This window comes from Rhinoderma darwinii (assembly GCF_050947455.1).
Source record: "Rhinoderma darwinii isolate aRhiDar2 chromosome 5 unlocalized genomic scaffold, aRhiDar2.hap1 SUPER_5_unloc_2, whole genome shotgun sequence".
NCBI lineage: Eukaryota > Metazoa > Chordata > Amphibia > Anura > Rhinodermatidae > Rhinoderma > Rhinoderma darwinii.
Genome location: NW_027461776.1, coordinates 1755457 through 1777032, shown reverse-complemented (window position 1 = coordinate 1777032; position 21576 = coordinate 1755457). Strand labels below are relative to the sequence as shown.

Genomic DNA, 21576 nt, shown 5'->3' with positions numbered 1-21576 from the left:
GAGTGAGGTAGGGGAGGTGGACATCTATGACTGTGGAGTGAGGTGGGGGAGGTGGACATCTATGACTATGGAGTGAGGTGGGGTGGTTTACATCTATGACTGGAGTGAGGTGGGGGTGGTGGACATCTATGACTGTGGAGTGAGGTGGGGATGGTGGACATCTATGACTGTGGAGTGAGGTGGGGTGGTGGACATCTATGACTATGGAGTGAGGTGGGGGTGATGGACATCTATGACTATGGAGTGAGGTGGGGGTGGTGGACATCTATGACTATAGTGTATCCTACATGACACGCCCGGGAGAATCCTTCATGCTGACAATGGATAATAATTGACTATTTACTGCCCCTCACGTCACTCATCTCACCCCTCATGATTGTTGTATTTCATTCTTACAAGGTCTATACCATAACAGGCAGCAGAGCATGTCCCATCAGGAAGATGGTTATACCATTTGTTCTTTATTATTTTAGGTCATCGTTTTGAGGACCTTCCAGCTGTACGTAGACATCTTGTACGAAAGACCAAAGGACAAGTGGTTCACATTAACAAAGAGCACAAAGAGAGACACCCACATCGGAAGAGTGTAACACTTCAACCCCATGAGGTGAGGACAAACTGATGACGAGGACTAGTGCCGGTAGTTGTGTGACACTACGGCCCCAGGCAGGCAGCTATTCTGTATTATTGAGCTGTGGGCACCCTGTGTGATGATTGGTGGTGTATCCGTGATGCACCCTATTCTCCCTTAGTAACGGCAGTTCTAAGTTGGAGTACCTCCATAATACGGCTTGCGATGAAACATGCTATGACTTTTCTTCACAAAGGTACAATATGAGTCAGCATCGGACTGGGGTTTTTTGGGCCCACCAGAGGAGATGATTCTGAGGGCCCACCCCCCATGTATATAGAACATGCACATGCCCACTTCTCATTTCATCATAGCTTTTATTCTTATCATTGTACATACAGGACATATCATCAATAAGGTCTAATAGGTCATTTGTGAATCATCCCAAAAGAAATAGACCCTCGTGGCAAGTGATTGGTTTCAAAGAGCTCCAAATGGGGTTATTTTCTGCTGGACCTTTTAAGGTCTATAATTGTGTTAGTATCTGAACCCCTCTGTTTCTCCAGTGGGCCAGTCCAACCCTGATATGGGCCCATAGTAGACTCTGGGGGCCCTATTCAAGATCAGGATGACACGTGTCTCAAATATGTCCATGAAGAGTGTTTCTGTGTCATACTCCTTCTCACTTCTGAATCCCCAGGTATTTGTAGAGCTAAATGAGTTAGTTCTGGACAAGCATCAGGAGATGCAGTGGAAAGAAACTGCTCGCTGGATAAAGTTTGAGGAGGATGTTGAAGTCGAGACGGACCAATGGGGAAAGCCCCATGTGGCTTCTCTGAGTTTCCGCAGCCTTCTGGAGCTCCGGCGAACACTGTCACATGGTAACTAGAAGTTGTATATTAGGAGGCGCAGAGCTTACTGAAAATGGGGGCTAGCTTGACATAGGTTGAGTAAAAAAACAAAACATGCGTTGCATTGAGGCTAAAAAAATGTGAGAGATCTGGAGTAGGAGTGCTGGGTGGGTAATGGGCAGAGGTGCTGGGTGATCTGGTCTTCAGTGATGGAAGAGAGAAGTGGTTGGTAGCGGCACCAGAAAGATCTAGAGTGCAGTTTGGGTCAGTAATGGGCATATATAAGTAAGATTTCATCTACTGTACTGTATCTCGCGTCAAAGTGGTTGTGAAAAAAGGAGTCTCCATCCCCCAGGTGCTGTTCTTCTAGACCTGGACCAAAAAACGCTGCCAGGAATCGCTCATCAGGTCGCGGAACAGATGATCATCAGTGACCAGATAAAGGCGGAGGACAGAGCCAATGTGCTGAGAGCTTTACTTCTGAAGCACAGGTCCATTACTGTACATGATGTATTGTATAACGAGCACGTGAACGTCTTGTATGTTCAGATACCTTCACATCGGGGTCTCCTCAATCACGCACATTCTTTGCATTTTTAGCCACCCAGGTGACGAGAAGGACTCCTCATTCTCAAGGAACATTTCAGCTGCCAGTCTCGGCTCTTTGCTTGGACATCACAGCACTAATCATGTTTCTCAGAACAGTGAACCCAATTTAACTGACCCCCTAATGGGTGGAGACCCCACAGAACAGGAAACCAAAATTGACATAGATCATGAGGTGAGATTCATGTTGAGGTTAGAGCCGCTCAGATTTATGTGTAGGTAAAAGACAATCAATGTATTCTTCTCTATGTATTATCCAGCGGGAATCTCTTCCATCATTACCCACAATCCAACGCTCAAAGTCTAAACATGAATTGAAGCTCATGGAGAAGATCCCAGAGGACGCGGAGGCCAGTGTGGTGCTGGTTGGTGAGTGTGACATGTCTGGTCCGGGGCTTGTTCCTGGATTTTATGCGCTTTCTACCGGACAGTATGTGTGTAGTTGAATGAGCAGCTTTTTAGCTTTACTCAAATTCTCCAAAAGAAAAAATAACAATGATGAAATGAACAAAAAAAAGTATCACACAAGATGATTGTTCTCCACCTCAACCCAGGTCCCGAAAAATAAAACAAACGTTTATAACCTCAACCAATATCCGCTCCATCTCACGAGTCAATCCGGCAGCTCGTGTTGTAAGGATTTGTCATAGATACCAGGCCACGTTCTGCCACTAATAACATTAATGGACTCCTGCGTGGCGTTCAGGTGCGGTAGGTCCTGTGCTGGTAGAGCCGCTACAGGTAGAACCATTTCTGTTTTTCAGCCTGGAAAATGATTAAGAAATGAGGTTTTCTTGTATGAGCTGGAGGAATAGACCGTGATGGTGGGGAACTTTAATGTTGACCCCCCCACCCCCCCCACCCCCCCCCACCACCACAATCCACACTGGAAGCTTTAATATGTTCTATACTTTATCTGTAGACAATGTCATAACTCCTCCAGAGTGTCACCATAACTTATTGTTGTAAAGGAGCCTCGAGTTATCTACGAATGATGATTGATATAAGATGAAGATAGACCGGATGCAATGCAAGCTTGTGGTGTCCATACTCCCTCAGGCTATGTAATATAACCACCCGGCATGTTTCACCCCCAGGATATGTAATATAACCACCCGGCATGCTTCACCCCCAGGCTATATAATATAACCACCCGGCATGCTTCACCCCCAGGCTATGTGATATAACCACCCGGCATGCTTCACCCCCAGGCTATGTGATATAACCACCCAGCATGCTTCACCCCCAGGCTATGTGATATAACCACCCAGCATGCTTCACCCTCAGGCTATGTGATATAACCACCCGGCATGCTTCACCCCCAGGCTATGTAATATAACCACCCGGCATGCTTCACCCCCAGGCTATGTAATATAACCACTGGCATTCTTCACCCCCAGGCTATGTAATATAACCACCCGGCATGCTTCACCCTCAGGCTATGTAATATAACCACCCGGCATGCTTCACCCCCAGGCTATGTGATATAACCACCCAGCATGCTTCACCCCCAGGCTATGTGATATAACCACCCAGCATGCTTCACCCTCAGGCTATGTGATATAACCACCCGGCATGCTTCACCCCCAGGCTATGTAATATAACCACCCGGCATGCTTCACCCCCAGGCTATGTGATATAACCACCCGGCATGCTTCACCCCCAGGCTATGTAATATAACCACCCGGCATGCTTCACCCCCAGGCTATGTAATATAACCACCCGGCATTCTTCACCCCCAGGCTATGTAATATAACCACCCGGCATGCTTCACCCTCAGGCTATGTAATATAACCACCCGGCATGCTTCACCCCCAGGCTATGTGATATAACCACCCAGCATGCTTCACCCCCAGGCTATGTGATATAACCACCCAGCATGCTTCACCCTCAGGCTATGTGATATAACCACCCGGCATGCTTCACCCCCAGGCTATGTAATATAACCACCCGGCATGCTTCACCCCCAGGCTATGTAATATAACCACCCGGCATGCTTCACCCCCAGGCTATATAATATAACCACCCGGCATGCTTCACCCTCAGGCTATGTAATATAACCACCCGGCATGCTTCACCCCCAGGCTATGTAATATAACCACCCGGCATGCTTCACCCCCAGGGTATGTGATATAACCACCCGGCATGCTTCACCCCCAGGCTATGTGATATAACCACCCGGCATGCTTCACCCCCAGGCTATGTAATATAACCACCCGGCATGCTTCACCCCCAGGCTATGTAATATAACCACCCGGCATGCTTCACCCCCAGGCTATGTAATATAACCACCCGGCATGCTTCACCCCCAGGCTATGTAATATAACCACCCGGCATGCTTCACCCCCAGGCTATGTAATATAACCACCCGGCATGCTTCACCCCCAGGCTATGTAATATAACCACCCGGCATGCTTCACCCCCAGGCTATGTAATATAACCACCCGGCATGCTTCACCCCCAGGCTATGTAATATAACCACTGGCATGCTTCACCCCCAGGCTATGTAATATAACCACTGGCATGCTTCACCCCCAGGCTATGTAATATAACCACCCGGCATGTTTCACCCGCAGGCTATGTGATATAACCACCCGGCATGCTTCACCCCCAGGCTATGTAATATAACCACCCAGCATGCTTCACCCTCAGGCTATGTAATATAACCACCCGGCATGCTTCACCCCCAGGCTATGTAATATAACCACCCAGCATGCTTCACCCTCAGGCTATGTGATATAACCACCCGGCATGCTTCACCCCCAGGCTATGTAATATAACCACCCAGCATGCTTCACCCCCAGGCTATGTAATATAACCACCCAGCATGCTTCACCCTCAAGCTATGTAATATAACCACCCGGCATGCTTCACCCCCAGGCTATGTAATATAACCACCCGGCATGCTTCACCCCCAGGCTATGTAATATAACCACCCGGCATGCTTCACCCCCAGGCTATGTAATATAACCACCCGGCATGCTTCACCCCCAGGCTATGTAATATAACCACCCGGCATGCTTCACCCCCAGGCTATGTAATATAACCACCCGGCATGCTTCACCCCCAGGCTATGTAATATAACCACCCGGCATGCTTCACCCCCAGGCTATGTAATATAACCACTGGCATGCTTCACCCCCAGGCTATGTAATATAACCACTGGCATGCTTCACCCCCAGGCTATGTAATATAACCACCCGGCATGTTTCACCCCCAGGCTATGTGATATAACCACCCGGCATGCTTCACCCCCAGGCTATGTAATATAACCACCCAGCATGCTTCACCCTCAGGCTATGTAATATAACCACCCGGCATGCTTCACCCCCAGGCGATATAATATAACCACCCGGCATTCTTCACCCCCAGGCTATGTAATATAACCACCCAGCATGCTTCACCCTCAGGCTATGTGATATAACCACCCGGCATGCTTCACCCCCAGGCTATGTAATATAACCACCCAGCATGCTTCACCCCCAGGCTATGTGATATAACCACCCAGCATGCTTCACACCCAGGCTATGTGATATAACCACCCAGCATGCTTCACCCCCAGGCTATGTAATATAACCACCCGGCATGCTTCACCCCCAGGCTATGTAATATAACCACCCAGAATGCTTCACCCCCAGGCTATGTGATATAACCACCCGGCATGCTTCACCCCCAGGCTATGTAATATAACCACCCAGCATGCTTCACCCCCAGGCTATGTGATATAACCACCCAGCATGCTTCACCCTCAGGCTATGTGATATAACCACCCGGCATGCTTCACCCCCAGGCTATGTAATATAACCACCCAGCATGCTTCACCCCCAGGCTATGTGATATAACCACCCAGCATGCTTCACCCCCAGGCTATGTGATATAACCACCCAGCATGCTTCACCCTCAGGCTATGTGATATAACCACCCGGCATGCTTCACCCCCAGGCTATGTAATATAACCACCCAGCATGCTTCACCCCCAGGCTATGTGATATAACCACCCAGCATGCTTCACCCCCAGGCTATGTGATATAACCACCCCGGCATGCTTCACCCCCAGGCTATGTAATATAACCACCCGGCATGCTTCACCCTCAGGCTATGTAATATAACCACCCGGCATGCTTCACCCCCAGGCTATGTAATATAACCACCCGGCATGCTTCACCCTCAGGCTATGTAATATAACCACCCGGCATGCTTCACCCCCAGGCTATGTAATATAACCACCCGGCATGCTTCACCCCCAGGCTATGTAATATAACCACCCGGCATGCTTCACCCCCAGGCTATGTAATATAACCACCCGGCATGCTTCACCCCCAGGCTATGTGATATAACCACCCGGCATGTTTCACCCCCAGGCTATGTGATATAACCACCCGGCATGCTTCACCCCCAGGCTATGTAATATAACCACCCGGCATGCTTCACCCCCAGGCTATGTAATATAACCACCCGGCATGCATCACCCCCAGGCTATGTGATATAACCACCCGGCATGCTTCACCCCCAGGCTATGTAATATAACCACCCGGCATGCTTCACCCCCAGGCTATGTAATATAACCACCCGGCATGCTTCACCCCCAGGCTATGTAATATAACCACCCGGCATGCTTCACCCTCAGGCTATGTAATATAACCACCCAGCATGCTTCACCCCCAGGCTATGTGATATAACCACCCGGCATGCTTCACCCCCAGGCTATGTGATATAACCACCCGGCATGCTTCACCCCCAGGCTATGTGATATAACCACCCGGCATGCTTCACCCCCAGGCTATGTAATATAACCACCCGGCATGCTTCACCCCCAGGCTATGTTATATAACCACTGGCATGCTTCACCCCCAGGCTATGTAATATAACCACCCGGCATGCTTCACCCCCAGGCTATGTGATATAACCACCCGGCATGCTTCACCCCCAGGCTATGTAATATAACCACCCGGCATGCTTCACCCCCAGGCTATGTAATATAACCACCCGGCATGCTTCACCCCCAGGCTATGTAATATAACCACCCGGCATGCTTCACCCCCAGGCTATGTGATATAACAACCCGGCATGCTTCACCCCCAGGCTATGTAATATAACCACCCGGCATGCTTCACCCCCAGGCTATGTAATATAACCACCCGGCATGCTTCACCCCCAGGCTATGTAATATAACCACCCGGCATGCTTCACCCCCAGGCTATGTAATATAACCACCCGGCATGCTTCACCCTCAGGCTATGTAATATAACCACCCAGCATGCTTCACCCCCAGGCTATGTGATATAACCACCCGGCATGCTTCACCCCCAGGCTATGTAATATAACCACCCGGCATGCTTCACCCCCAGGCTATGTAATATAACCACCCGGCATGCTTCACCCCCAGGCTATGTAATATAACCACCCGGCATGCTTCACCCCCAGGCTATGTAATATAACCACCCGGCATGCTTCACCCCCAGGCTATGTAATATAACCACCCGGCATGCTTCACCCCCAGGCTATGTAATATAACCACCCAGCATGCTTCACCCCCAGGCTATGTAATATAACCACCCGGCATGCTTCACCCCCAGGCTATGTAATATAACCACTGGCATGCTTCACCCCCAGGCTATGTAATATAACCACTGGCATGCTTCACCCCCAGGCTATGTAATATAACCACCCGGCATGCTTCACCCCCAGGCTATGTAATATAACCACCCGGCATGCTTCACCCCCAGGCTATGTAATCTAACCACCCGGAATGCTTCACCCCCAGGCTATGTAATATAACCACCCGGCATGCTTCACCCCCAGGCTATGTAATCTAACCACCCGGAATGCTTCACCCCCAGGCTATGTAATATAACCACCCGGCATGCTTCACCCCCAGGCTATGTAATCTAACCACCCGGCATGCTTCACCCCCAGGCTATGTAATATAACCACCCAGCATGCTTCACCCTCAGGCTATGTAATATAACCACCCGGCATGCTTCACCCCCAGGCGATATAATATAACCACCCGGCATTCTTCACCCCCAGGCTATGTAATATAACCACCCAGCATGCTTCACCCTCAGGCTATGTGATATAACCACCCGGCATGCTTCACCCCCAGGCTATGTGATATAACCACCCGGCATGCTTCACCCCCAGGCTATGTAATATAACCACCCGGCATGCTTCACCCCCAGGCTATGTAATATAACCACCCGGCATGCTTCACCCCCAGGCTATGTAATATAACCACCCGGCATGCTTCACCCCCAGGCTATGTGATATAACAACCCGGCATGCTTCACCCCCAGGCTATGTAATATAACCACCCGGCATGCTTCACCCCCAGGCTATGTAATATAACCACCCGGCATGCTTCACCCCCAGGCTATGTAATATAACCACCCGGCATGCTTCACCCCCAGGCTATGTAATATAACCACCCGGCATGCTTCACCCTCAGGCTATGTAATATAACCACCCAGCATGCTTCACCCCCAGGCTATGTGATATAACCACCCGGCATGCTTCACCCCCAGGCTATGTAATATAACCACCCGGCATGCTTCACCCCCAGGCTATGTAATATAACCACCCGGCATGCTTCACCCCCAGGCTATGTAATATAACCACCCGGCATGCTTCACCCCCAGGCTATGTAATATAACCACCCGGCATGCTTCACCCCCAGGCTATGTAATATAACCACCCAGCATGCTTCACCCCCAGGCTATGTAATATAACCACCCGGCATGCTTCACCCCCAGGCTATGTAATATAACCACTGGCATGCTTCACCCCCAGGCTATGTAATATAACCACTGGCATGCTTCACCCCCAGGCTATGTAATATAACCACCCAGCATGCTTCACCCCCAGGCTATGTAATATAACCACCCGGCATGCTTCACCCCCAGGCTATGTAATCTAACCACCCGGAATGCTTCACCCCCAGGCTATGTAATATAACCACCCGGCATGCTTCACCCCCAGGCTATGTAATCTAACCACCCGGAATGCTTCACCCCCAGGCTATGTAATATAACCACCCGGCATGCTTCACCCCCAGGCTATGTAATCTAACCACCCGGCATGCTTCACCCCCAGGCTATGTAATATAACCACCCAGCATGCTTCACCCTCAGGCTATGTAATATAACCACCCGGCATGCTTCACCCCAGGCGATATAATATAACCACCCGGCATTCTTCACCCCCAGGCTATGTAATATAACCACCCAGCATGCTTCACCCTCAGGCTATGTGATATAACCACCCGGCATGCTTCACCCCCAGGCTATGTAATATAACCACCCAGCATGCTTCACCCCCAGGCTATGTGATATAACCACCCAGCATGCTTCACACCCAGGCTATGTGATATAACCACCCAGCATGCTTCACCCCCAGGCTATGTAATATAACCACCCGGCATGCTTCACCCCCAGGCTATGTAATATAACCACCCAGAATGCTTCACCCCCAGGCTATGTGATATAACCACCCGGCATGCTTCACCCCCAGGCTATGTAATATAACCACCCAGCATGCTTCACCCCCAGGCTATGTGATATAACCACCCAGCATGCTTCACCCTCAGGCTATGTGATATAACCACCCGGCATGCTTCACCCCCAGGCTATGTAATATAACCACCCAGCATGCTTCACCCCCAGGCTATGTGATATAACCACCCAGCATGCTTCACCCCCAGGCTATGTGATATAACCACCCAGCATGCTTCACCCTCAGGCTATGTGATATAACCACCCGGCATGCTTCACCCCCAGGCTATGTAATATAACCACCCAGCATGCTTCACCCCCAGGCTATGTGATATAACCACCCAGCATGCTTCACCCCCAGGCTATGTGATATAACCACCCCGGCATGCTTCACCCCCAGGCTATGTAATATAACCACCCGGCATGCTTCACCCTCAGGCTATGTAATATAACCACCCGGCATGCTTCACCCCCAGGCTATGTAATATAACCACCCGGCATGCTTCACCCCCAGGCTATGTAATATAACCACCCGGCATGCTTCACCCTCAGGCTATGTAATATAACCACCCGGCATGCTTCACCCCCAGGCTATGTAATATAACCACCCGGCATGCTTCACCCCCAGGCTATGTAATATAACCACCCGGCATGCTTCACCCCCAGGCTATGTAATATAACCACCCGGCATGCTTCACCCCCAGGCTATGTGATATAACCACCCGGCATGTTTCACCCCCAGGCTATGTGATATAACCACCCGGCATGCTTCACCCCCAGGCTATGTGATATAACCACCCGGCATGCTTCACCCCCAGGCTATGTAATATAACCACCCGGCATGCTTCACCCCCAGGCTATGTAATATAACCACCCGGCATGCTTCACCCCCAGGCTATGTAATATAACCACCCGGCATGCTTCACCCTCAGGCTATGTAATATAACCACCCAGCATGCTTCACCCCCAGGCTATGTGATATAACCACCCGGCATGCTTCACCCCCAGGCTATGTGATATAACCACCCGGCATGCTTCACCCCCAGGCTATGTAATATAACCACCCGGCATGCTTCACCCCCAGGCTATGTAATATAACCACTGGCATGCTTCACCCCCAGGCTATGTAATATAACCACCCGGCATGCTTCACCCCCAGGCTATGTGATATAACCACCCGGCATGCTTCACCCCCAGGCTATGTGATATAACCACCCGGCATGCTTCACCCCCAGGCTATGTAATATAACCACCCGGCATGCTTCACCCCCAGGCTATGTAATATAACCACTGGCATGCTTCACCCCCAGGCTATGTAATATAACCACCCGGCATGCTTCACCCCCAGGCTATGTAATATAACCACCCGGCATGCTTCACCCCCAGGCTATGTGATATAACAACCCGGCATGCTTCACCCCCAGGCTATGTAATATAACCACCCGGCATGCTTCACCCTCAGGCTATGTAATATAACCACCCGGCATGCTTCACCCCCAGGCTATGTAATATAACCACCCGGCATGCTTCACCCTCAGGCTATGTAATATAACCACCCGGCATGCTTCACCCCCAGGCTATGTAATATAACCACCCGGCATGCTTCACCCTCAGGCTATGTAATATAACCACCCGGCATGCTTCACCCCCAGGCTATGTAATATAACCACCCGGCATGCTTCACCCCCAGGCTATGTAATATAACCACCCGGCATGCTTCACCCCCAGGCTATGTAATATAACCACCCGGCATGCTTCACCCCCAGGCTATGTGATATAACCACCCGGCATGTTTCACCCCCAGGCTATGTGATATAACCACCCGGCATGCTTCACCCCCAGGCTATGTAATATAACCACCCGGCATGCTTCACCCCCAGGCTATGTAATATAACCACCCGGCATGCATCACCCCCAGGCTATGTGATATAACCACCCGGCATGCTTCACCCCCAGGCTATGTGATATAACCACCCGGCATGCTTCACCCCCAGGCTATGTAATATAACCACCCGGCATGCTTCACCCCCAGGCTATGTAATATAACCACCCGGCATGCTTCACCCTCAGGCTATGTAATATAACCACCCAGCATGCTTCACCCCCAGGCTATGTGATATAACCACCCGGCATGCTTCACCCCCAGGCTATGTGATATAACCACCCGGCATGCTTCACCCCCAGGCTATGTGATATAACCACCCGGCATGCTTCACCCCCAGGCTATGTGATATAACCACCCGGCATGCTTCACCCCCAGGCTATGTTATATAACCACTGGCATGCTTCACCCCCAGGCTATGTAATATAACCACCCGGCATGCTTCACCCCCAGGCTATGTGATATAACCACCCGGCATGCTTCACCCCCAGGCTATGTGATATAACCACCCGGCATGCTTCACCCCCAGGCTATGTAATATAACCACCCGGCATGCTTCACCCCCAGGCTATGTAATATAACCACCCGGCATGCTTCACCCCCAGGCTATGTGATATAACCACCCGGCATGCTTCACCCCCAGGCTATGTAATATAACCACCCGGCATGCTTCACCCCCAGGCTATGTAATATAACCACCCGGCATGCTTCACCCCCAGGCTATGTAATATAACCACCCGGCATGCTTCACCCCCAGGCTATGTAATATAACCACCCGGCATGCTTCACCCTCAGGCTATGTAATATAACCACCCGGCATGCTTCACCCCCAGGCTATGTGATATAACCACCCGGCATGCTTCACCCCCAGGCTATGTAATATAACCACCCGGCATGCTTCACCCCCAGGCTATGTAATATAACCACCCGGCATGCTTCACCCCCAGGCTATGTAATATAACCACCCGGCATGCTTCACCCCCAGGCTATGTAATATAACCACCCGGCATGCTTCACCCCCAGGCTATGTAATATAACCACCCGGCATGCTTCACCCCCAGGCTATGTAATATAACCACCCGGCATGCTTCACCCTCAGGCTATGTAATATAACCACCCGGCATGCTTCACCCCCAGGCTATGTAATATAACCACCCGGCATGCTTCACCCCCAGGCTATGTAATATAACCACCCGGCATGCTTCACCCCCAGGCTATGTAATATAACCACCCGGCATGCTTCACCCCCAGGCTATGTGATATAACCACCCGGCATGTTTCACCCCCAGGCTATGTGATATAACCACCCGGCATGCTTCACCCCTAGGCTATGTAATATAACCACCCGGCATGCTTCACCCCCAGGCTATGTAATATAACCACCCGGCATGCATCACCCCCAGGCTATGTGATATAACCACCCGGCATGCTTCACCCCCAGGCTATGTAATATAACCACCCGGCATGCTTCACCCCCAGGCTATGTAATATAACCACCCGGCATGCTTCACCCCCAGGCTATGTAATATAACCACCCGGCATGCTTCACCCTCAGGCTATGTAATATAACCACCCAGCATGCTTCACCCCCAGGCTATGTGATATAACCACCCGGCATGCTTCACCCCCAGGCTATGTGATATAACCACCCGGCATGCTTCACCCCCAGGCTATGTAATATAACCACCCGGCATGCTTCACCCCCAGGCTATGTTATATAACCACCCGGCATGCTTCACCCCCAGGCTATGTAATATAACCACCCGGCATGCTTCACCCCCAGGCTATGTGATATAACCACCCGGAATGCTTCACCCCCAGGCTATGTAATATAACCACCCGGCATGCTTCACCCCCAGGCTATGTAATATAACCACCCGGCATGCTTCACCCCCAGGCTATGTAATATAACCACCCGGCATGCTTCACCCCCAGGCTATGTGATATAACAACCCGGCATGCTTCACCCCCAGGCTATGTAATATAACCACCCGGCATGCTTCACCCCCAGGCTATGTAATATAACCACCCGGCATGCTTCACCCCCAGGCTATGTAATATAACCACCCGGCATGCTTCACCCCCAGGCTATGTAATATAACCACCCGGCATGCTTCACCCTCAGGCTATGTAATATAACCACCCAGCATGCTTCACCCCCAGGCTATGTGATATAACCACCCGGCATGCTTCACCCCCAGGCTATGTAATATAACCACCCGGCATGCTTCACCCCCAGGCTATGTAATATAACCACCCGGCATGCTTCACCCCCAGGCTATGTAATATAACCACCCGGCATGCTTCACCCCCAGGCTATGTAATATAACCACCCGGCATGCTTCACCCCCAGGCTATGTAATATAACCACCCGGCATGCTTCACCCCCAGGCTATGTAATATAACCACCCGGCATGCTTCACCCCCAGGCTATGTAATATAACCACCCGGCATGCTTCACCCCCAGGCTATGTAATATAACCACTGGCATGCTTCACCCCCAGGCTATGTAATATAACCACTGGCATGCTTCACCCCCAGGCTATGTAATATAACCACCCGGCATGCTTCACCCCCAGGCTATGTAATATAACCACCCGGCATGCTTCACCCCCAGGCTATGTAATCTAACCACCCGGAATGCTTCACCCCCAGGCTATGTAATATAACCACCCGGCATGCTTCACCCCCAGGCTATGTAATCTAACCACCCGGAATGCTTCACCCCCAGGCTATGTAATATAACCACCCGGCATGCTTCACCCCCAGGCTATGTAATCTAACCACCCGGCATGCTTCACCCCCAGGCTATGTAATATAACCACCCGGCATGCTTCACCCTCAGGCTATGTAATATAACCACCCGGCATGCTTCACCCCCAGGCGATATAATATAACCACCCGGCATTCTTCACCCCCAGGCTATGTAATATAACCACCCAGCATGCTTCACCCTCAGGCTATGTGATATAACCACCCGGCATGCTTCACCCCCAGGCTATGTAATATAACCACCCAGCATGCTTCACCCCCAGGCTATGTGATATAACCACCCAGCATGCTTCACCCCCAGGCTATGTGATATAACCACCCAGCATGCTTCACCCCCAGGCTATGTAATATAACCACCCAGCATGCTTCACCCCCAGGCTATGTGATATAACCACCCCGGCATGCTTCACCCCCAGGCTATGTAATATAACCACCCGGCATGCTTCACCCTCAGGCTATGTAATATAACCACCCGGCATGCTTCACCCCCAGGCTATGTAATATAACCACCCGGCATGCTTCACCCCCAGGCTATGTAATATAACCACCCGGCATGCTTCACCCCCAGGCTATGTAATATAACCACCCGGCATGCTTCACCCCCAGGCTATGTAATATAACCACCCGGCATGCTTCACCCCCAGGCTATGTGATATAACCACCCGGCATGTTTCACCCCCAGGCTATGTGATATAACCACCCGGCATGCTTCACCCCCAGGCTATGTGATATAACCACCCGGCATGCTTCACCCCCAGGCTATGTAATATAACCACCCGGCATGCTTCACCCCCAGGCTATGTAATATAACCACCCGGCATGCTTCACCCCCAGGCTATGTAATATAACCACCCGGCATGCTTCACCCTCAGGCTATGTAATATAACCACCCAGCATGCTTCACCCCCAGGCTATGTGATAAAACCACCCGGCATGCTTCACCCCCAGGCTATGTGATATAACCACCCGGCATGCTTCACCCCCAGGCTATGTGATATAACCACCCGGCATGCTTCACCCCCAGGCTATGTAATATAACCACTGGCATGCTTCACCCCCAGGCTATGTAATATAACCACCCGGCATGCTTCACCCCCAGGCTATGTGATATAACCACCCGGCATGCTTCACCCCCAGGCTATGTGATATAACCACCCGGCATGCTTCACCCCCAGGCTATGTAATATAACCACCCGGCATGCTTCACCCCCAGGCTATGTAATATAACCACTGGCATGCTTCACCCCCAGGCTATGTAATATAACCACCCGGCATGCTTCACCCCCAGGCTATGTAATATAACCACCCGGCATGCTTCACCCCCAGGCTATGTGATATAACAACCCGGCATGCTTCACCCCCAGGCTATGTAATATAACCACCCGGCATGCTTCACCCCCAGGCTATGTAATATAACCACCCGGCATGCTTCACCCCCAGGCTATGTAATATAACCACCCGGCATGCTTCACCCTCAGGCTATGTAATATAACCACCCGGCATGCTTCACCCCCAGGCTATGTAATATAACCACCCGGCATGCTTCACCCTCAGGCTATGTAATATAACCACCCAGCATGCTTCACCCCCAGGCTATGTGATATAACCACCCGGCATGCTTCACCCCCAGGCTATGTAATATAACCACCCGGCATGCTTCACCCCCAGGCTATGTAATATAACCACCCGGAATGCTTCACCCCCAGGCTATGTAATATAACCACCCGGCATGCTTCACCCCCAGGCTATGTAATATAACCACCCGGCATGCTTCACCCCCAGGCTATGTAATATAACCACCCGGCATGCTTCACCCCCAGGCTATGTAATATAACCACCCGGCATGCTTCACCCCCAGGCTATGTAATATAACCACCCAGCATGCTTCACCCCCAGGCTATGTAATATAACCACCCAGCATGCTTCACCCCCAGGCTATGTAATATAACCACTGGCATGCTTCACCCCCAGGCTATGTAATATAACCACTGGCATGCTTCACCCCCAGGCTATGTAATATAACCACCCGGCATGCTTCACCCCCAGGCTATGTAATATAACCACCCGGCATGCTTCACCCCCAGGCTATGTAATCTAACCACCCGGCATGCTTCACCCCCAGGCTATGTAATATAACCACCCGGCATGCTTCACCCCCAGGCTATGTAATATAACCACCCGGCATGCTTCACCCCCAGGCTATGTAATCTAACCACCCGGCATGCTTCACCCCCAGGCTATGTAATCTAACCACCCGGAATGCTTCACCCCCAGGCTATGTAATATAACCACCCGGCATGCTTCACCCCCAGGCTATGTAATCTAACCACCCGCATGCTTCACCCCCAGGCTATGTGATATAACCACCCGGAATGCTTCACCCCCAGGCTATGTGATATAACCACCCAGCATGCTTCACCCTCAGGCTATGTGATATAACCACCCGGCATGCTTCACCCCCAGGCTATGTGATATAACCACCCGGCATGCTTCACCCTCAGGCTATGTAATATAACCACCCGGCATGCTTCACCCCCAGGCTATGTAATATAACCACCCGGCATGCTTCACCCTCAGGCTATGTAATATAACCACCCAGCATGCTTCACCCCCAGGGTATGTGATATAACCACCCGGCATGCTTCACCCCCAGGCTATGTAATATAACCACCCGGCATGCTTCACCCCCAGGCTATGTAATATAACCACCCGGCATGCTTCACCCCCAGGCTATGTAATATAACCACCCGGCATGCTTCACCCCCAGGCTATGTAATATAACCACCCGGCATGCTTCACCCCCAGGCTATGTGATATAACCACCCGGCATGCTTCACCCCCAGGCTATGTAATATAACCACCCGGCATGCTTCACCCCCAGGCTATGTAATATAACCACCCAGCATGCTTCACCCCCAGGCTATGTAATATAACCACTGGCATGCTTCACCCCCAGGCTATGTAATATAACCACTGGCATGCTTCACCCCCAGGCTATGTAATCTAACCACCCGGCATGCTTCACCCCCAGGCTATGTAATATAACCACCCGGCATGCTTCACCCCCAGGCTATGTAATCTAACCACCCGGAATGCTTCACCCCCAGGCTATGTAATATAACCACCCGGCATGCTTCACCCCCAGGCTATGTAATATAACCACCCGGCATGCTTCACCCCCAGGCTATGTAATCTAACCACCCGGAATGCTTCACCCCCAGGCTATGTAATATAACCACCCGGCATGCTTCACCCCCAGGCTATGTAATCTAACCACCCGCATGCTTCACCCCCAGGCTATGTGATATAACCACCCGGAATGCTTCACCCCCAGGCTATGTGATATAACCACCCAGCATGCTTCACCCTCAGGCTATGTGATATAACCACCCGGCATGCTTCACCCCCAGGCTATGTGATATAACCACCCGGCATGCTTCACCCTCAGGCTATGTAATATAACCACCCGGCATGCTTCACCCCCAGGCTATGTAATATAACCACCCGGCATGCTTCACCCTCAGGCTATGTAATATAACCACCCAGCATGCTTCACCCCCAGGGTATGTGATATAACCACCCGGCATGCTTCACCCCCAGGCTATGTAATATAACCACCCGGCATGCTTCACCCCCAGGCTATGTAATATAACCACCCGGCATGCTTCACCCCCAGGCTATGTAATATAACCACCCGGCATGCTTCACCCCCAGGCTATGTAATATAACCACCCGGCATGCTTCACCCCCAGGCTATGTGATATAACCACCCGGCATGCTTCACCCCCAGGCTATGTAATATAACCACCCGGCATGCTTCACCCCCAGGCTATGTAATATAACCACCCGGCATGCTTCACCCCCAGGCTATGTAATATAACCACCCGGCATGCTTCACCCCCAGGCTATGTAATATAACCACCCGGCATGCTTCACCCCCAGGCTATGTAATATAACCACTGGCATGCTTCACCCCCAGGCTATGTAATATAACCACTGGCATGCTTCACCCCCAGGCTATGTAATATAACCACCCGGCATGCTTCACCCCCAGGCTATGTAATATAACCACCCGGCATGCTTCACCCCCAGGCTATGTGATATAACCACCCGGCATGCTTCACCCCCAGGCTATGTGATATAACCACCCGGAATGCTTCACCCTCAGGCTATGTGATATAACCACCCGGCATGCTTCACCCCCAGGCTATGTGATATAACCACCCGGCATGCTTCACCCCCAGGCTATGTAATATAACCACCCGGCATGCTTCACCCCCAGGCTATGTAATATAACCACCCGGCATGCTTCACCCCCAGGCTATGTAATATAACCACCCGGCATGCTTCACCCCCAGGCTATGTGATATAACCACCCAGCATGCTTCACCCTCAGGCTATGTAATATAACCACCCGGCATGCTTCACCCCCAGGCTATGTAATATAACCACCCGGCATGCTTCACCCCCAGGCTATGTAATATAACCACCCGGCATGCTTCACCCCCAGGCTATGTAATATAACCACCCGGCATGCTTCACCCCCAGGCTATGTGATATAACCACCCAGCATGCTTCACCCTCAGGCTATGTAATATAACCACCCGGCATGCTTCACCCCCAGGCTATGTAATATAACCACCCGGCATGCTTCACCCCCAGGCTATGTGATATAACCACCCGGCATGCTTCACCCCCAGGCTATGTAATATAACCACCCGGCATGCTTCACCCTCAGGCTATGTAATATAACCACCCGGCATGCTTCACCCCCAGGCTATGTGATATAACCACCCAGCATGCTTCACCCCCAGGCTATGTAATATAACCACCCGGCATGCTTCACCCCGGGCTCCAACCTTTCGGAGGACACTTTTTGGTTTCTTCCTGTTACCTAATGCTTGAATACCTTACAGAACTACATCTTATGTCCACTTTAATATAAATGTATACCTCAGATTATAAACCCTATAAAAGGTTCTAGTCTGTAGCAGAACCGGACACAGAGCTTCTAGTGTGTCCTGTATGGAGACCCTCATGTTACTGGGCAGGGGGATCGCTACGTGGAAGGGCATCCTCTAGGAAAGCATCACAGATGACAATGCCAGGATTTACACTAGTGGGAAGAGTGGTAGGAATCTAGAAGGAGAGATCTGTAGACCTGTCCACCACATGGAGAAGACGGTCATTGCTTCTGACGGTGTTACCCGAGTGCAGCCGGTGGGTTGTATCTGATATGGAGATTTCACAAGATTTTACTGTGTGCTGGGAACATCTGAAGTTTGGGGTCATGTTTTAAGTCCTTGTAGTCAGTCAGTTGATCATGGCTCTTATGTTCCTCAGGCTGTGTGGAATTCCTTGACCAACCCACCATGGCATTTGTGCGGCTGCAGGAGGCGGTGGAGCTGGACTCAGTCCTGGAAGTTCCCGTACCTGTGCGATTCTTATTTGTCCTGCTGGGTCCCAGCACATCCAATATGGACTATCACGAGATAGGAAGGTCCATCTCCACTCTCATGTCAGACAAGGTGACTTTCTAATGTACCTCACATGTTATTTATATAGTCGTATCTGCGACGCTCTGGTGTCCTACTCAACCGGGGGAGACTAACTATATATAACCACACACACACACATACACGGTGCATAAATACACACTAACCTGTATATATCTACATAAAGCAAAATCCTATTTATAGACCCCCGGGAAACATAATGACTTTTGGGTAGATTCCCCTGTTCTTGCCCCCTTTTTAAAAATTAGGTGGGGCTTAACAGATGGGGCGTGATCACCACGGCCTGACGCATTTACTTTGACTTAATTTAGGCCAGAAACTGGCGTAAATTATAGCGGAAATCTATGCTAACTCCTGTCTGGCATAGATTTCATAGACTATGGTAACTATAGACGTGGCTGGATGATGACTATATAAATGGCTGGATGATAACTACTGTAGATGTGGCTGCATGACTATTGCAGACGTGGCTGGATGATGACTATAGACATGGCTGGATGATGATAGCTATAGATATGGCTGGATGATGATGACTATATATATATATATATATATATATATATATATGGCTGGATGATGACTATAGACATGGCTGGATTATGGCTGTAGACATGGCTGGATGATGACTATATACATGGCTGGATGATGGCTGTAAAACTGGCTGGATGATGGTTATAGATGTAGCTGGATGATCACTATATACATGGTGGATGATGACAACTATAGATGTGGCTGGATGATGACTACTGTAGACGTGGCTGGATGATGACTACTGTAGACGTGGCTGGATGATGACTACTGTAGACATGGCTGGATGGTAGTTGTAGGCATGACTGGATGATGACAGCTATAGACATGGCTGGATGATGATGACTATAGACGTGGCTGGATGATGATTATAGACGTGGCTGGATGACGGTTATAGACGTGGCTAGATGATGGCTGTAGACGTGGCTGGATGATCACTATATGCATAAGTGGATGATGGTTGTAGACGTGGCTGGATGGTGGTTATATATGTGGCTGGATGATGGTTGTAGACATGACTGGATGATGACGACTATACATGTGGCTGGATGATGACTACTGTAGTCGTGGCTGCATTAGGACTATAGACATGGCTGGATGATCACTACTGTAGACGTGGCTAGATGATGATGATGGCTATAGACGGGGCTGGATGATGACTATATACATGGCTGGATGATGACTATATACATGGCTGGATGATGGTTATAGATGTGGCTGGATGATCACTATATACATAGTGGATGACGACTGTAGAGGTGGCTGGATGATGACTACTGTAGACGTGGCTGGATGATTACTCTATACATGGGTGGATGATGGTTGTAGGCGTGGCTGGATGATGACTACTGTAGATGTGGCTGGATGATGACTACTGTAGACATGGCTGGATGGTGGTTATAGATGTGGCTGGATGATGACAACTATAGATGTGACTGGATGATGGTTATAGACGTGGCTGGATGAGGACAACTGTAGACGTGGCTGGATGAGGACGACTGTAGACGTGGCTGGATGAGGATGACTGTACATGTGGCTGGATGATGACTACTGTAGACGTGGCTTGATGGTGGTTATAGACGTGGCTGGATGATGACTACTGTAGACGTGGCTGGCTGATTACTCTATACATGGGTGGATGATGGTTGTAGGCGTGGCTGGATGATGACTACTGTAGACATGGCTGGATGATGGTTATAGATGTGGCTGGATGATGACAACTATAGATGTGACTGGATGATGGTTATAGACGTGGCTGGATGAGGACGACTGTAGACTTGGCTGGATGAGGACGACTGTACACGTGGCTGGATAAGGACGACTGTAGACGTGGCTGGACATATATATATATCTACACACA

At 50.5% G+C, this 21576-nt stretch overlaps 1 protein-coding gene across 1 annotated transcript in view; it reads left to right on the top strand.

The window, feature by feature from the left end:
* The window catches only part of SLC4A2 (solute carrier family 4 member 2), a 181675-nt gene that overhangs the window by 119677 nt on the left and 40422 nt on the right, over positions 1–21576 (top strand). The window contains exons 6-11 of the mRNA XM_075847551.1: positions 474–607; positions 1272–1452; positions 1778–1913; positions 2023–2203; positions 2289–2397; positions 19516–19700. Coding sequence (XP_075703666.1) covers positions 474–607; positions 1272–1452; positions 1778–1913; positions 2023–2203; positions 2289–2397; positions 19516–19700 — 926 coding nt within the window. The remainder of the gene's footprint in view (positions 1–473; positions 608–1271; positions 1453–1777; positions 1914–2022; positions 2204–2288; positions 2398–19515; positions 19701–21576) is intronic.